Source organism: Aspergillus pseudodeflectus (assembly GCF_044049435.1).
Source record: "Aspergillus pseudodeflectus strain CBS 756.74 chromosome Unknown BJX68scaffold_1, whole genome shotgun sequence".
Lineage (NCBI taxonomy): Eukaryota > Fungi > Ascomycota > Eurotiomycetes > Eurotiales > Aspergillaceae > Aspergillus > Aspergillus pseudodeflectus.
In genome coordinates this window covers 815,025-829,134 of record NW_027263777.1, presented here as the reverse complement: position 1 = coordinate 829,134, position 14,110 = coordinate 815,025, and the positions used below count along the sequence as shown (strand labels likewise).

Below are 14,110 nucleotides of genomic sequence, written 5' to 3'. Positions count from 1 at the left end.
TTCACCCACCATCCCTGCCTTGGTCCTGAATTCCCTGCGAGGAATGCAAAGCCACTGTGAACTTTTCTCTCTTCTCCGCCTGTCCGTACGAAAACAAACAAAACAGACGCAGCTGCCAGCTGCCCGCGCTGCACCCGGTGTTTGCGCGAGGCTCCTGAAAAATGGGTAGTATTCTTCATACCCCAGACTCGCGGCGAATGGGTGGCGTCTCTCGAGCAATCTAGATCTGGCAGTTTTTTTTTTTTCACAAAAGCTAGATCGGGTCAGAGTCTTGACTTTATGATTGCGTTCGATGGCACATATTCTGAGGCTGATTTGGTTTTGGTGTACTCGCGGCAGTCAGGCCTCACCTCTGTGCTGTCCGGGTGCGTTTAGGACTAGGAGTCTTGTCCAACGGGAGCCTGGGAGATTGTTCATGTAGATCATTATAACAGTTCCAACGAGGCGGAGAATATATTCTCTAATCAAACGGAGAGTTATCATGTTATAATCCACCAACTGACCGCAAGCCAAGAAAAGCACTCAAACAGACTCAACCGAGAAACCCAGTCAAAAAGTAAGACAGCCTTCCAAAAGCAAATCGAAGTTCTGGAACAGCTCCAATCCGAGACAACTGCATAGGCGGGATAATTGCCATGCCAACCCTGGAAATTCGCCGCCAACACTGTAGCTGCATGCAGCGGCAAATGGCCGCTTAAGGAAGCCGCCATGTCCGGCCGAACAACACTCCCAGACTTTGGTCTTAGCGTCTGGGACACTTAACGACGAGGGCTTGCGCTTTTGATATTGATCTTTTTGGATTGTGGTCTTATTCTTGTCTGTTGACGCACACTGGCACGATGGCTGCGCCGAACCCTGATGCCCCGAGCGAGGGGAGGCCTAAACAAACACACTCGCCGCTCTCGCCCCTTTCCACCTCCCTGCCACCCGTCGCAGAGGCAGAGGCAGAGATTGAGACTATGACTATTACCCTCGTCCAGGAAAAAGCCATCGATCCGATCATCACCTCCTGCGAACGTACACAGCATCACACGCAATCAGCAACAACAACCACAATAGAAGACTATGACCCGCACATCGGCGCAAAGCCCTGCTCCCCCTTCTACCGGCACGCAACGCCCTCCTCAAAACTAAGCCGGCTCACCTCGCAACGGAAACGGTCGCGGAGCGTCGGGATGGTGACGAGTCCGATTGACGATCTCGAGGGCGGTGCCCCGGCGTGGCAAAGGCTCTACGACGACGAGACGAGGAACACGCGCGAGTCGAAGCTGTGGGCGCAGGAGAAGCGGCACTGTGACTGTTTGAGCGGACTGAGTAGAAAAAGGCGAATGGCGGTCAAGATTGCGATTGCGGTGGTGGTGCTGGGGAGCATGGTTGCCATTGCCTTGGGGATTACGGCTGCGGTTGGGGGCGGGGTGTGGAGTGGGGATCATCAGCAGGAGAGGTTTGGATGATTTTGTGATTGATTCGTGTTGATCGGAGTGGTTCTTCGTGTACATTATTCGGCGTTTGGGGTTGTATAGAGCTGCTACTGTTTCTGCCTTGCTGCCTGGATTTTCTGCCTTAGCCTTCGTCCCTCGCTGCCTCACCCTTTACTGTGGATCACAGCGGAAAAGCACCGGCCCGGCCACGTGACGCACAGAATGGAAATAAATACGGGCAAATTCTGTTTTCCTTTCCTCTCTTTTTTTCTTTTCTTTCCTCATCAAAAAGTCAACAGAGCCTGCCACGACCATCGTCCAGCCTTCTTCACGGCGATGTGTTGCCTTCGACCCACGGGTTGATCGGCTCTGGAGAGCAAAACTCCTCGATAGGAAGTTTCCTCTTCGTTGGGTCCTCTTTAGTGAGGGCGATGAGGGGGGAATGTCGATGACGGGATACATAACACAACTCGGTACCCAGTACATTTAGATGCGATGCAGTGACATCAGACTTATTAGTAGAACAGGACAGTCAGCTAAACTGGCTTTGTAGATTCGAGCATCGGAGACGTCACTGGCTCCCTGGGTTGTTGTCGCCCTTGTGACTTAAGTGCTGCCACTGTGGATGAACCCTTCCAAGGGGCATGCCCATCCCTTTGGTCGGTTCGCGCAAGAATGTTTCAGCAGAGTCGCGCTCACACGTAAACCTGCCAGTGACAAGCTTCCAAGGATCGACGCTAAGGCCGCCACGGTCTCATCACCAGTGTCCAGGCTCTATCATTCCTTGTTGCATTCCCATGCCTGCATCAATAAGGTTGCCCCGGAGTCGACATGCCTGCAGAAAATGCCCGTCGCGTACGGCCCTTGATAAAAGCTGCGGCGGCGGCCTCGATTGCTGCTGCTGCTGCGATGTGTTCAGAGGCGACCGACTGAGTGTTCGACATTTCTGATTTGTTTCTCGTTCTTTTCGTTTGGCCACTGGCCGAGTCACTCATTTACCATCTATCCTATTCAGCAAGACAACAACAACACAACTAATCCACATTCACATCCACCGCCATGAAGGGCTTACACGGCGGTATCCCTCTCGCCGTCCTCGCCGCCACCGCGCACGCGCAGGTCCGGGTCATTGGCGGCAGCGGCGGAGTTGATATCGGGAACCATGGTTCGATCCCGAAGGAGAATACGGCCAGCACGTCTGTGACCCAGGACTACACCGACGACCACTCGTTTGAGCTCGAGCACGAGGTGCACGTGTACCCGCAGGGCAAAGACCACCACCACCACCACAGGCGCACTGCAGGCTCTCCTGGTGCGACAGTCATTGGCGGCCCCGGCGGCGTCGACGTCGGGAACAGCGCGGACATTCCCACCCTGAACAGTTTCGTGTCAAGCGTCGACGAGCACTACAAGGACGATCATTCCGTCGACATTGACAAGACTACCATCATCAAGGCGGCCAAGGACCACCACAAGAGCAAAGACCACCACGGGGACAAGGATCACCACAAGCGCGGCGACGACAAGTTCCCCGAGATCCCTGTCAGCCCTACCGTGATTGGAGGGCCCTCGGGGGTTGATATTGGCAACATCGCTGACATCCCGACCTTCAACGAGTTCAGCTCGTCCGTCTCGGAATCGTCCAAGGATGACCACTCCGTTGATGTCGACAAGAACACCATCATCAAGGGTGGAAAGGATCGCCGGGGTACGCCCTCTGTCATTGAAGGGCCCGGTGGCGTCGACGTCGGCAGCAGCACCTTTATCCCTACAGTAAACAAGTTCTCCACATCCTTTACGAGCAAATACAAGGATGACCACTCTGTCGATATTGACAAGACGACCATTATCGAGAAGCCAGACCACCACAGGGGCGGCCACAAGGGCGACCATAAAGACGACCACAAGGACGACCACAAGGACAACCACAAGGGCGACCATAAAGACGACCAGAAGGACGACCAGAAGGACGATCAGAAGGGCGGCAAGGATCGTCGGGGCGCGCCTTCTGTCATTGGTGGGTCTGACGGCGTCGACGTCGGCAGCGATGCCTTTATCCCGACGGTGAGCGAGTTCTCCGCGTCCTTCACAGGAAAGTACAAGGATGACCACTCTGTCGATATTGACAAGACGACCATTATCGAGAAGCCAGACCACCACAAGGGCGACGACAAAGGCGACCACAAGGACGATCACAAAGACGACCACAAGGACAACCACAAGGGCGACCATAAAGACGACCACAAGGACGATCACAAGGGCGGCAAAGATCGTCGGGGCGCACCCTCTGTCATTGGCGGGCCCGGTGGCGTTGATGTCGGCAGCGGTGCCTTTATCCCTACAGTAAACGAGTTCTCCTCATCCTTTACGGGCGAATACAAGGATGACCACTCTGTCGATATTGACAAGACGACCATTATCGAGAAGCCAGACCACCACAAGGGCAACCACAAGGACGACCACAAGGACGACCACAAGGACGACCACAAGGACGACCACAAGGACGATCAGAAGGACGACCAGAAGGACGACCAGAAGGACGATCAGAAGGGCGGCAAGGATCGTCGGGGCGCGCCTTCTGTCATTGGTGGGTCTGACGGCGTCGACGTCGGCAGCGATGCCTTTATCCCGACGGTGAGCGAGTTCTCCGCGTCCTTCACAGGAAAGTACAAGGATGACCACTCTGTCGATATTGACAAGACCACCATCATCGAGAAGCCTCATCATGACGAGCACCCGGCCCTGGGTTTCCACCACCCGATGCACGAACCTCGCGGCGAGGAACCCACTGTTATCGGTGGGCCCGGCGGCATCGATATCGGCAACTCGGCTGATATCCCGACGCTGAACAGCTTCGTCAGCTCCTTCGACGCGTCCTACAAGGACGACCACTCCGTGGACGTCGACAAGACCTTTATCGTGAAGCCACACAAGCGCGCGCAGCGCCTGGGCGACGACGCCGACGACGACGACGACGACGCGACTGTCATTGGTGGACCACACGGTGTGGACATTGGGAACGCGTACACCGGTGCCACCGTCAACAGCTTCGCCAGCCAGACGCACGAGAATGTCAACGACGACCACTCGGTCAAGATCAAGTCGCACGAGGTCATCAAGCCTGCTGCGCCGCACTATGAGGGCCACGGCGAGCACCACAACGACCATGACGACGAGCACAAGGATGATCACAAGGACGAGCACAAGGGTGAGCACAAGGACGAGCACCGCAGTGAGCAGAAACCCCCTCAGCCTGCCTCGCACTCGAACCCCCAGCCTCCTGCTCCTGCTCCCGAGGAGCCTGAGGATTGTGACTGCGAAAACGCGCATGAGGTCGTCCACACTGTGACGAGAACCCGTACCCAGGTTGCCTACCAGACTGAGACTGCTGCCGCGGACCCTCACGAGGAGGAGGGGGAGGAGAAGGAGCCTGAGAAGGAAGAGAAGGAGCCCGAGAAGGAGGAGAAGGGGCCCGAGAAGGAGGAGAAGGAGCCCGAGAAGGAGGAAAAGGAGCCGAAGCAGCAGGAGTCGTGGCACCAGACTCCAGGCGCTCAAACCCCGTCCGGCGGTAACTCCAAGGATGAGACCGAGAAACCCGAGGGTACTGAGCAAAGCAACTCCAACTCCAACTCCCCTCAGAACAACTGGGAGGAAAGCTCGCAGTCGCCTAGCGGTGGTGACACGGAGGACAGCAGCAGCAACAACAACAACAACTCCCCGCAGGGCAGCTGGGAGGAGAAGGGCAGCTCGCAGTCCCCCAGCTCCGACTCAAACGAGGACTCTTCCGACCCCGCACCCGCCGCACCAGGCAACGCCTACCACGGCTCCCAAGTTGCCGCCCCGACCTCCGCCGCCATCGCGACAGCAACGGGCGCCTACCACGCGCCCGCGACCTCTGCCGCAATCAGGGAGCAAGCCTCGACCTTCGCCGTGATCCCCGTGCAAGTCCCCAGCGGGACACCGCGCGCGCACGGCTCCGTCGTTGTCGCCGCTAGCAGCACCCCCGTTGCGTCGTCGTCGTCCGTTCGCCATCTGCATATGCCGTCGGGGGCGTCGGCGGAGGAGAATGAGAAGGCCGAGGCGACGCCCGTGGCGTTTATGGGTGGTGCCCCGGGGCTGGGAGCTTCTGTCGCTGGGGTGGTCTCGGTGATTGCGGGTGTTTTTGTGCTGTTGGGCTTTGCGTTGTAGACTGTTTCTGCAGCATCCGTTCCTTGTGGCCGAGTTGAGGCGTCGTTGTCCTGTGGGACCTTGGGCAGAAGGATCTACGTACCGTATACGGCTTGGCTTTTGACGGATCTGCGGTCCGTTTCCATTCATTTTACGCCTAATCACGTTTTTTGTTTCGAGGTTAAGTAATGAACTCTGTGATTTTTCTTTGACCATGTGTGATGTAATGTGTCCTCGTTCTAGAAACATGGCAAGTCTTCGCTTCTTCAACAATCTTCCCAGTACATACAAGGCATAATCCGCAGCTCTCTCCTCTTATACATACTGTCCCTTCCAACTAGTACTAGCAATCACGCCTCCCCCGCATCCTCCCTCCTCGACCTATCCCTCCCCTTCCTCCCCTGCTCCGACCACGGGAAATGCACAAGAGGCGGGACAAAAAAACTATTACTCGGATCGGCGAGTCCCGCAAACGCATTATACCAGCAGAGAAGCCTCCCGATTTGGTCAGCGCCGCCGTCGGCATCCCCTGCGCGTCGCGGTGCAGGTAGCCAACGCCCAGCAGGAGCAGGGCGAGGTCGGCGAAGAAGAAGAGGGCGAAGAAGGCGACGGTTGATTTTAGGGTGATGAGGGTCATTGGGATTGTGAATATGAACCAGGCCTGTTTTTGGGAATTGAAAAAAAGAAGATCGGTTAGCCGGCTTGGATTGTGTGGGGAGGAGAGCGGGGGTGGGTACCATAAGCATTAAACCAAGAGAGTCGTAGAACATGCTGTTCGACCCGCCTGCGGCCTCCTGGAAACTACCCATGATGTTGAACCCGCCCGGCGTGAAGACGATTCCACCGGAGATCCAGAACCCGCCGTACAAGGAGAGGACGGTTGCGCCAAAGGAGTTGCCAATGGCCATTTCCCTACACTCATCAGCCGCCATACGAGGACGCACTCGCAACAAGGATGCTCGGCTGCGTGATATCCCGCACTTTTATCTCAATGCATCCGAGGATGAACACGGCTAGTCCGAATGCGCAGAGGCCCAGGGGTGCAGGGTTGGCGAGCTTCTTTAGGGGGCGGTAGAGGCCTGGCTGGAAGGCGGCTGTCGGCGGTTGTTGTGTGAGTGAGGTTTGTGGTTGCATAGTCGAGGTGTGAGGCTTGGGTGTGCAGGGGCTCCGAGGGGGGTGAGGGGGTCGTGGCGTTTGTGATGGTGTTTTTGAGGTTGTATTTCTCGGATTCGGTGGCAGAGGACATTGTTTAACTTGCTGGGGGATTGCTTTAGAGGGAGTAGTTGCTGTAGAGATCAAGTGGTTAGGGCTAGCTAGGAGGAGGTACAAGAGCTTTTATGGATGCCGCGCGTCTTGGGTGAGGATGCGGGTTGCGCTCAATCTCCTTTGCGACTGGGTACACGGCATTACTGTCGGTAAGTTCCATCTTCCTAGAACGATAGAGATCACCTTGCGCCTGATCAGCGGTGATGCGTTGGTGATGAATAGGGACGCGGAGACACACTACGAACTGGTTTCAAGCAGGCAACCTCGCCTCAACCTCGCAGTATCGGGTAGCTCCGTAGGCCGCAGGGCAAAAATGCGGAGGTGCGGGGGCACATTTGAACAATAATTCGATCCATGGTTCTGGAAATCCATCCGAAAGTATCCTCGGAAGGGGCTCACATTGGGCGAACCACAGGCTGCAACTGGTCTTAATACGGCCCATTCTGTCGTAGTTGGACGCATTTTGGGTACTAAGAACCCAAGTCTGGTCCACCAAAATTTGACCGTTGATTGTACCGATATGCTAGCCGTATCTTTGATCTACATCAGAGGGACCCACATCCCCCATGGTACTCTAGACTATCACTAGGAAGAAAGGCTGTACTCCGCAGACCCTTTTGTCCGCTTGCTTGTGATAAGGGGAGACACGTATAGAAAGATGAGGTCTGTCGAGGCGAACTGCTGTAGGCGCCTTTTCTTGGTTCCTGGTCGGCCATTCCACACAATTTCAATTTCCGCGATAGGTCAGTCATGATAATCGCGGAATAAACCACGGCAGATACACGCAATGCACATGATCTTCTTTTCAACCCTAACCACTCATGAATTCAAAGCCCAACCCTACATCCTCGATCTCGGTCCCCTAAACGCCCTCCACTCCCCTCCCCACCCTTCCCTAAACCCAGGCCCATACTTCTGCCTTTGCGCCACCCCAGGAACAGCAACCCTCCTCCGCGCCCACCACCCCAACAACGGCTGAATCTGCTCGAGATTCCACGGCTTCACAATGATATCGTCCATCCCCTGCTCGATGAAGCGTCTGTGGTCTGCACGGAGACTCGTCGTGCACAACCCTATGATTGGCGTGGTGCGGATCTTGGGGTCCGTTGTGAAAGGGGCTTCGCTGCGGAGGATGCGTGTCGCGGACAGGCCGTCGAGGGTTGGCATTGCGATCTGTACCTGTTTAATATGTGCTGGGTAGGATTTATAGTCATGGTGGATGAGTAGGCTGGGGTAATGTAACTTGCATCCATCATGATCAAGTCTGGTCGCGGACAGTGTTCTGGTCGAGCGGAGAGGTAGTTGAGGGCCTCTTGGCCGTCGCTGGCTACGGCCACCGTGCAGCCTATTTTGGGGAGCTTGAGGAGGGCGATTTTTTGCCAGACGCGACTTTGCATTGATAGTGTTAGATGTTGGTCTGGAATGACTAGACCTAGTTGGTTTGGTTACATACTTGTCATCGACAAAGAGGATGTGCATTTTTGATTGCTGGGGTGGACATGTCGAGGAAGGAAACTGGAGTTACGGGCTCAAGCCGGGATAATATCTCTTCCACTAGTTAGATACCGTTATGCGGCTTACTTAATTGCTGAATACTAACTAACTGACAACATTATACAGATCACACCGTAAACTATATGTCTACCAGCCAAACTCTTCCAGAAATTCTCCTCGTCTACAACCTTCCCAAAATACTCCCTGGGATACCCCTCCGTCGCCGCACGAACAATCTGCACCGCCGCCTGCGACGCCTCCTTCACTCCATTCCCCCCACTAAAGTTCGTCCGCGTATACCCCGGCGCCGCCAAAACAACCGAGATCCCTTCCTCGGATAGCGTAACCGCGTCAGCGGCAGTGATCATGTTCAGCGCACACTTGCTGCTGCGGTAGATGGGCAGTGCCCAGCTCTTTGCGTTATACTCGGATGTCGGCGAGAGAGTTATCCCAATCTGCCCGAGGCCACTCGTTACATTCACGATGCGCCGGTCATGGTACGCAGACGCACGCAGAAGCGGCAGGAATGCGTCTGTGATGACGGCTACGCCAAAGACGTTGACGTCAAAGACGGCGCGGAAGTTCTCGCGGAGGCTTAGATTTTGCGTGGGCTGGGGAGGTGCTGATTCCGGCGTTGTTGATGAGGATGTCGAGTGAGCCGAATCTGTCGGAGACGGTCTTTGCTGCTGCGGCGATGGAGGCATCTGAGGTGACGTCGATAACCAAGGGGGTTAAGGCGGAGCTGAGTGGTGAGAGCTGTTGCACTGCTCCCTCGGCTTTTTCTTGGGGGCGTGCACCGATGAGGAGGTGGTGTCTGCCTGTGCTGGCGAGGTTTTGGGCTGTTGCGAAGCCGATGCCTTGGTTGGCACCGGTTATGAGGATCAAGGGCTTCTTGGTGGACATGCTGTCGTCCGTGTAGAAGAATAGGTGCTATGCGGATGGTTTTGAGGATAATACTGTTACAAATTGGTCGGAAAAGGATATACCAAGTCGTAGCATGCATATTTGACCTTCAAAGCTTGATACTGCTATCGGGCTTAACGGAATTAGGGCCTTCGTCTTGCATATCTCAAGAGCCAACGCATCGGACTTAACTTGGCCCTAGATAAGCTCATCTGGATCGTGCTGACAGGGCCCTCGGGCTTAGTACTCACATTTGTGCTCACTCAACTCATTGGCTAATAATCTGGTCGGAATTCAGGATACTGAACGGCATTTGGACACGGATTTGCACAAGAAGATAGAGTGCCAGCGCTGTCCGGATATAAGAGTAAACCGGGCGAGAAGGATAAAATGAGCCGAAGAGACCAAGTGGAATGGTTGTTTCCAACACCTGCATGCATCTAGGCACATAGTACGAGGCAGCAGATCAGTTTTGCCCCAGGTCATTGCTTCCCTAAAACGGGGCCCGTACCCATCGTACCTTTTAAAGTAGGAAAGTATGTCCCGCAGCCCATTCTAGAGGCAGGTGCGATCCACTAGGATGCGTTGGTCGTTCCTTTCCTTCTCGACCTTTCATCGCTCCTTCCTCGGTTGGGTCGTAAACAGAGGCTGGTGGCTTCCCAAGGCAGGTACGACTCATAGTCAGGGGCCGCTCTTTCCTTTTCGTTTAGACATCGCTACGACGTCACGGGTGTCAGAGTAGCCCGCCCTTTTCTGGACTTCTCTTAAAGGCGATAGCGTCGGAATGAAGGTCCATTACTACTAGTAGATAGGAAATCTTGGTTGTGTAAACGCCATGTTACATGAGACCCTTGCCGAGCAACGCTAAACAACGCCTCGTTCCAGGATAGGCATTTCTGGAAGCCTGCCGAACTCGAATACGAGCTGCCATTGAAGATGGTGTGAGTTTGTCATCACGCACGAGAGCTGCTGAACAATCAACAATGACGACATGAATGCGCAGAACGAGACGAGATCAAGCTGGGTATATAAGTAGCAGCTGCGCTGCCTCGAATCAGTGTCTCAACTTTTTTTCAAAATACTCTTGAAGCAAGATGCCTCGCCTACCCTACTCCGTTGTCGATGTCTTTTCCTCTTTGCCGTATAAAGGCAACCCCCTCGCAGTCGTCGACAATACGACAGACTCGCTCACGCTCACGAAGACCCAGATGCAGTTGATAGCTCGACAGTTCAATCTCTCGGAGACAACTTTTATATGCCCTCCGACAAAGCCAGGCTCAACCTATCGGCTTCGTTCATTCCTTCCGAATGGCGAGGAAGTCTTCGGAGCTGGACATAATTCTCTAGGTGCCTGGTGGCATATTGCTGATTCGAGGTTGGTGGAGCTGCGTGATACAGAGTCTACTGTCTTCCACCAGGAGTTGGGCGACTCTGTTCTTCCAGTTGAGGTGTCCCGGTCAGCGCAGGGCGAGATCCTTATCACTATGAGTCAAGGGGCACCACAGCTTTTGGAAAGACATCCGGATAAATCGACACTTGCCGAGGCATTAGGAATCGATTCATCCGACATTGGGTTCGAGTACAACGGAAAGTCCATGGCGCAGCCACAAGTTGTGACAACCTCGCCAGCGCGACACCTCCTCGTCCCAATCCGAAATCGAGAGACATTGAGCGGCATTGATTTTTCCAACTCTGATGCTATAGCCCGCGAGCTCGCCAAAACCAATAGTCATAATAGTGGAGTATACGCCTTTACGCCCGTCGGGGAAACGGATGGCGTTCGGAATCTGGAGGCTAGGTTTTTCAGTCCGGGAATGGGGATGGAGGATCCTGCTACGGGGTCAGCTGCTGGCCCACTGGCTTTCTTCCTATGTGGGAATGGTCTTGTACGCGCTTTGAGTGAAGGCAATGTGGAGGTTCAGGTTGCGCAGGGATTGAAGAAGGGCCGAGAGTGTGTGATGAGGTTGCTAGTGAGGAGAGATGTGGAGACAGACTCGCTGAAGATTCAAATCTCGGGAACCGGCGTGCTTGTTTCAGAGGGAACTCTTGTTGTTCCTTCGCCAGACATCAGTTTCTAGGGTTGAGTCGATAAGCAATGGTCTTTTTTATTTGTATAATGTTTTGTGGAATATAGTGCAAAGTTATTTTCAAACAGATATCCCGGCCGAGTGGCCTAATGGTAAGGCGTTGCTTTCCGGTTGCGGAAGCCAGCAAAGATTGCGCGTTCGAGTCGCGTCTTGGTCGTTTCTTTTTTTTATTCCCTCTTTTTTCTACCACTAACCAACCACCCACCACCACATTTACTGAGTTGCTCGTTCTCTCTCTCTTTTATGTCCATCGCGATGGCGGACAGTTTGGCTGACTGACCCTTTCTTATTTTTTATTGGATGGATGGAGTCTTGTTAACTCATGATGTTGGCATGATCTCTGGTCCCTGATGACTGTTCAACGATGCAGGGATCTTGCGGCGCAAAACTCAACAACTCCTGAAGCTCGAGTCAGGCACACTTGATTCACTGGACGGATTCCAATCGGCCCTATCAGATGGCATATGTGACCAACACAAAACAGAAATCGGAGTCACAGCTCGTATGTGACGAGGCCAAGACCATCCTCGTTGAACCCCGCCTCCAACGGCTCAAAATATTTATCTCGAGCAATAGTCTATCAACCGCCAGGCGATGAAACTATTCGCAAACTTCCCATAAACATTTCAAGCAGTTTACATACAAGATGAGCGACAGTGTGCACAAAACCGGAACCCAACCCAGCGAATGGGCCCAGACGAAGCTCGCCGAATGGGAGCGGAACATGGCAAAGGTGAAGGAGGAGCACCCGGAGTTCAATATCGACCCGGAGAATAAGTGGTGGATTCCGCTTGTTGAGCTCGAGGAGCGTACGGTACGTGTCTTTCTTATATTGTCCTCTCCTATATTGCTCCATTTGCAGAGGATTCCCAACGAATAAGTGCAGCTAACGTTGGCATATCCAGAACTCTCTCAACGAAGAGACGCGCGAGAAGTACCACTCCTGGTCCGTCAAGTATCACGAGGCCAAGTACGATCCGGAGAAAGTTCCCGCGCTGCGCGAGGAGATGAAGACGATACTTGCTGGATATCCAGAGGTTGAGGAGATAGTCGAAAAGGTTTTCTTTAATGAGAAGGCGCTGACTGCCGGGCGGAGGCATGTCGTCACCGAGATGGAGGCGGGGAGGGAGCCTTTTGCGATGTCTTGTGCGAAGTAGATGGCTTGAAGTCTGGAGGGAGGGAGAGATCTTGCTGAGTGACGTACTGTGGTATTCGTGACTGCTCAATGCGATTTGATATACCTGGGTAGGACTGAATAAGGGTTTATCTCTGTTTGAATAGCAGAACGACTCGCTACAATGTTACGCTCCACCTCGACTAAATCCGCGCAGTAAGCTTCTGCACCGTATCCTCCAACGGATAATCCGACCGCGTCCGACTGCGCACCTGCTCCCCATCCGCCGGTCTGATAATCCTCGCCTCCGTAGCAGGATTATACCCAACCCCCGACGCCCGAATAACCTCCTCATCAGAAAGCTTCGGGTTCACACCCCCATCCGCCCGCTTATAGACCGTCACGACAACCGCACCCCCAAGACCCAGATTATGCTGCAGCGCCACCGACGTATTCTCGACGAGCCGGTTATTCGCCCACCCGCGCAGCTGCCAGGTGAGTTCGGCGCACTGTGCCAGTCCCGTCGCGCCGAGCGGGTGGCCCTTGGAGATTAGTCCGCCGGACGGGTTGATCACGGGCCCTTTGCCGCCGTAGGTGATGTCTCCGCGACGAACGAGCTCGTGTGCTTTTCCTGGTTCTGAGAAACCGAGGCAGTCGAGGAGGATCAGTTCGTTTGCTGAGAAGCAGTCGTGTAGTTCGCAGACGGTTACGTCCTTGGGTGTCACGCCTGCTTCGGCCATGGCTTGCTTTGCTGCGCGCTGCGCCATGCCCCAGCCGACGAGGTCGATTGCGCTTCCGGAGTAGACAGAGGGGGTATCAGTCAGCAGCTGCTGGCCTGCGATGAGGATGGCTTGGGACTTGAGATGTGGGCGGGCGTCGAGGAAGTCCTGGGATACGACTACGGCGGCTGCGGCGCCGTCGCTTGTAGGGCTGCATTGCAGTTTTGTCAAGGGTGGGTGGATCATGGGGGAGTCAAGGATTTCCTGGAGTGTGTAGGCAGTTCGGAATTGAGAGTATGGGTTTCGCTGGGAATGCTCGTGGGAGACGCGGGCGATTTCGGCAAAGTCTTCTGCTTTTGCGCCGTATCTATTCGTTCGTTAGAGATGATCAAGCATAATGTGAGAGAGGGCTGGTTCGTACTTCTTCATATACTCAACTCCCGCATTCGCAAAGTACTGCGCATTCCTGGGACTCTGATGCTTCCCGTGCATCTTCTCCATCAACGCCGTCGACGGCCCAACCGCACTGGGTCGATCATCCCAAACACTCTTGATCGACCCGGGCCTCATCTGCTCAAACCCGATAACAAGTACACAGTCGGCCCCGCCATTCTTCACCATCGTTCTCGCGAGATGTAACCCTGCCGACCCCGTCGCGCATGCATTGTTCGTGTTATAGATCGGGATCGAGGTCTGCCCGAATTGGTAGAAGATGCGCTGGCCCGAAGTCGTGTCGCCGTAGCAGTAGCAAGCAACACCGGCTTCGACGTCGTCGTAGGTGATGCGGGCGTCTTGCATTGCTTTCACGCCTGCTTCGTAGCCAAGTTCGGGGTATTCGCGGATGCGTCGCGGCCTGAGGAATTGGGTCATTCCCACACCTAGGACGTAGGTGGGGATTGAGGGTTTGGCGCGGGGCATTTTGAGAGGTATAAATTTGTA

The 14,110-nt window shown here is 54.6% G+C and overlaps 8 protein-coding genes and 1 non-coding gene across 9 annotated transcripts; 5 read left to right on the top strand and 4 right to left on the bottom strand.

The window, feature by feature from the left end:
- Positions 1 to 839: 839 nt before the first annotated feature.
- BJX68DRAFT_260396 (uncharacterized protein) lies at positions 840 to 1,454 on the top strand (the record flags this gene model as incomplete). The annotated part of the gene is made up of 1 exon (XM_071043875.1): positions 840 to 1,454. One exon carries the CDS (start codon positions 840 to 842, stop codon positions 1,452 to 1,454), a length of 615 nt encoding a protein of 204 aa, XP_070905670.1.
- Positions 1,455 to 2,194: 740 nt separating this feature from the next.
- On the top strand, positions 2,195 to 5,689 carry CweA (putative GPI anchored protein). The gene has a single exon (XM_071049861.1). The coding sequence runs from the start codon at positions 2,481 to 2,483 to the stop codon at positions 5,607 to 5,609; it is 3,129 nt and encodes a 1,042-aa protein (XP_070905669.1). The 5' UTR covers positions 2,195 to 2,480; the 3' UTR covers positions 5,610 to 5,689.
- Positions 5,690 to 5,938: 249 nt separating this feature from the next.
- On the bottom strand, positions 5,939 to 6,722 carry BJX68DRAFT_260394 (GPR1/FUN34/yaaH family-domain-containing protein; the record flags this gene model as incomplete). The annotated part of the gene is made up of 4 exons (XM_071043874.1): positions 5,939 to 5,989; positions 6,040 to 6,249; positions 6,326 to 6,500; positions 6,523 to 6,722. 4 exons carry the CDS (start codon positions 6,720 to 6,722, stop codon positions 5,939 to 5,941), a joined length of 636 nt encoding a protein of 211 aa, XP_070905668.1.
- A 1,032-nt stretch (positions 6,723 to 7,754) lies between these two features.
- On the bottom strand, positions 7,755 to 8,375 carry BJX68DRAFT_222866 (uncharacterized protein). The gene is made up of 2 exons (XM_071038050.1): positions 8,308 to 8,375; positions 7,755 to 8,243 (listed from the first exon to the last, which is right to left on the bottom strand). Exons 1-2 carry the CDS (start codon positions 8,331 to 8,333, stop codon positions 7,928 to 7,930), a joined length of 342 nt encoding a protein of 113 aa, XP_070905667.1. The 5' UTR covers positions 8,334 to 8,375; the 3' UTR covers positions 7,755 to 7,927.
- Positions 8,376 to 8,495: 120 nt separating this feature from the next.
- BJX68DRAFT_273827 (uncharacterized protein) lies at positions 8,496 to 9,343 on the bottom strand (the record flags this gene model as incomplete). The annotated part of the gene is made up of 3 exons (XM_071047544.1): positions 9,024 to 9,343; positions 8,537 to 8,959; positions 8,496 to 8,507 (listed from the first exon to the last, which is right to left on the bottom strand). Exons 1-3 carry the CDS (start codon positions 9,249 to 9,251, stop codon positions 8,496 to 8,498), a joined length of 663 nt encoding a protein of 220 aa, XP_070905666.1. The 5' UTR covers positions 9,252 to 9,343.
- A 985-nt stretch (positions 9,344 to 10,328) lies between these two features.
- BJX68DRAFT_222865 (PhzF family phenazine biosynthesis protein) lies at positions 10,329 to 11,388 on the top strand. The gene has a single exon (XM_071038049.1). The coding sequence runs from the start codon at positions 10,346 to 10,348 to the stop codon at positions 11,327 to 11,329; it is 984 nt and encodes a 327-aa protein (XP_070905665.1). The 5' UTR covers positions 10,329 to 10,345; the 3' UTR covers positions 11,330 to 11,388.
- A 25-nt stretch (positions 11,389 to 11,413) lies between these two features.
- BJX68DRAFT_t10 lies at positions 11,414 to 11,495 on the top strand. Its single transcript has one exon. It is a non-coding gene; the product is annotated as a tRNA-Arg (tRNA).
- Positions 11,496 to 11,768: 273 nt separating this feature from the next.
- Positions 11,769 to 12,547, top strand: BJX68DRAFT_8268 (uncharacterized protein). The gene is made up of 2 exons (XM_071049827.1): positions 11,769 to 12,152; positions 12,244 to 12,547. Exons 1-2 carry the CDS (start codon positions 11,985 to 11,987, stop codon positions 12,493 to 12,495), a joined length of 420 nt encoding a protein of 139 aa, XP_070905664.1. The 5' UTR covers positions 11,769 to 11,984; the 3' UTR covers positions 12,496 to 12,547.
- Positions 12,548 to 12,655: 108 nt separating this feature from the next.
- On the bottom strand, positions 12,656 to 14,089 carry BJX68DRAFT_251531 (thiolase-like protein; the record flags this gene model as incomplete). The annotated part of the gene is made up of 2 exons (XM_071042398.1): positions 12,656 to 13,538; positions 13,593 to 14,089. 2 exons carry the CDS (start codon positions 14,087 to 14,089, stop codon positions 12,656 to 12,658), a joined length of 1,380 nt encoding a protein of 459 aa, XP_070905663.1.
- Between the last annotated feature and the right edge of the window lie 21 nt (positions 14,090 to 14,110).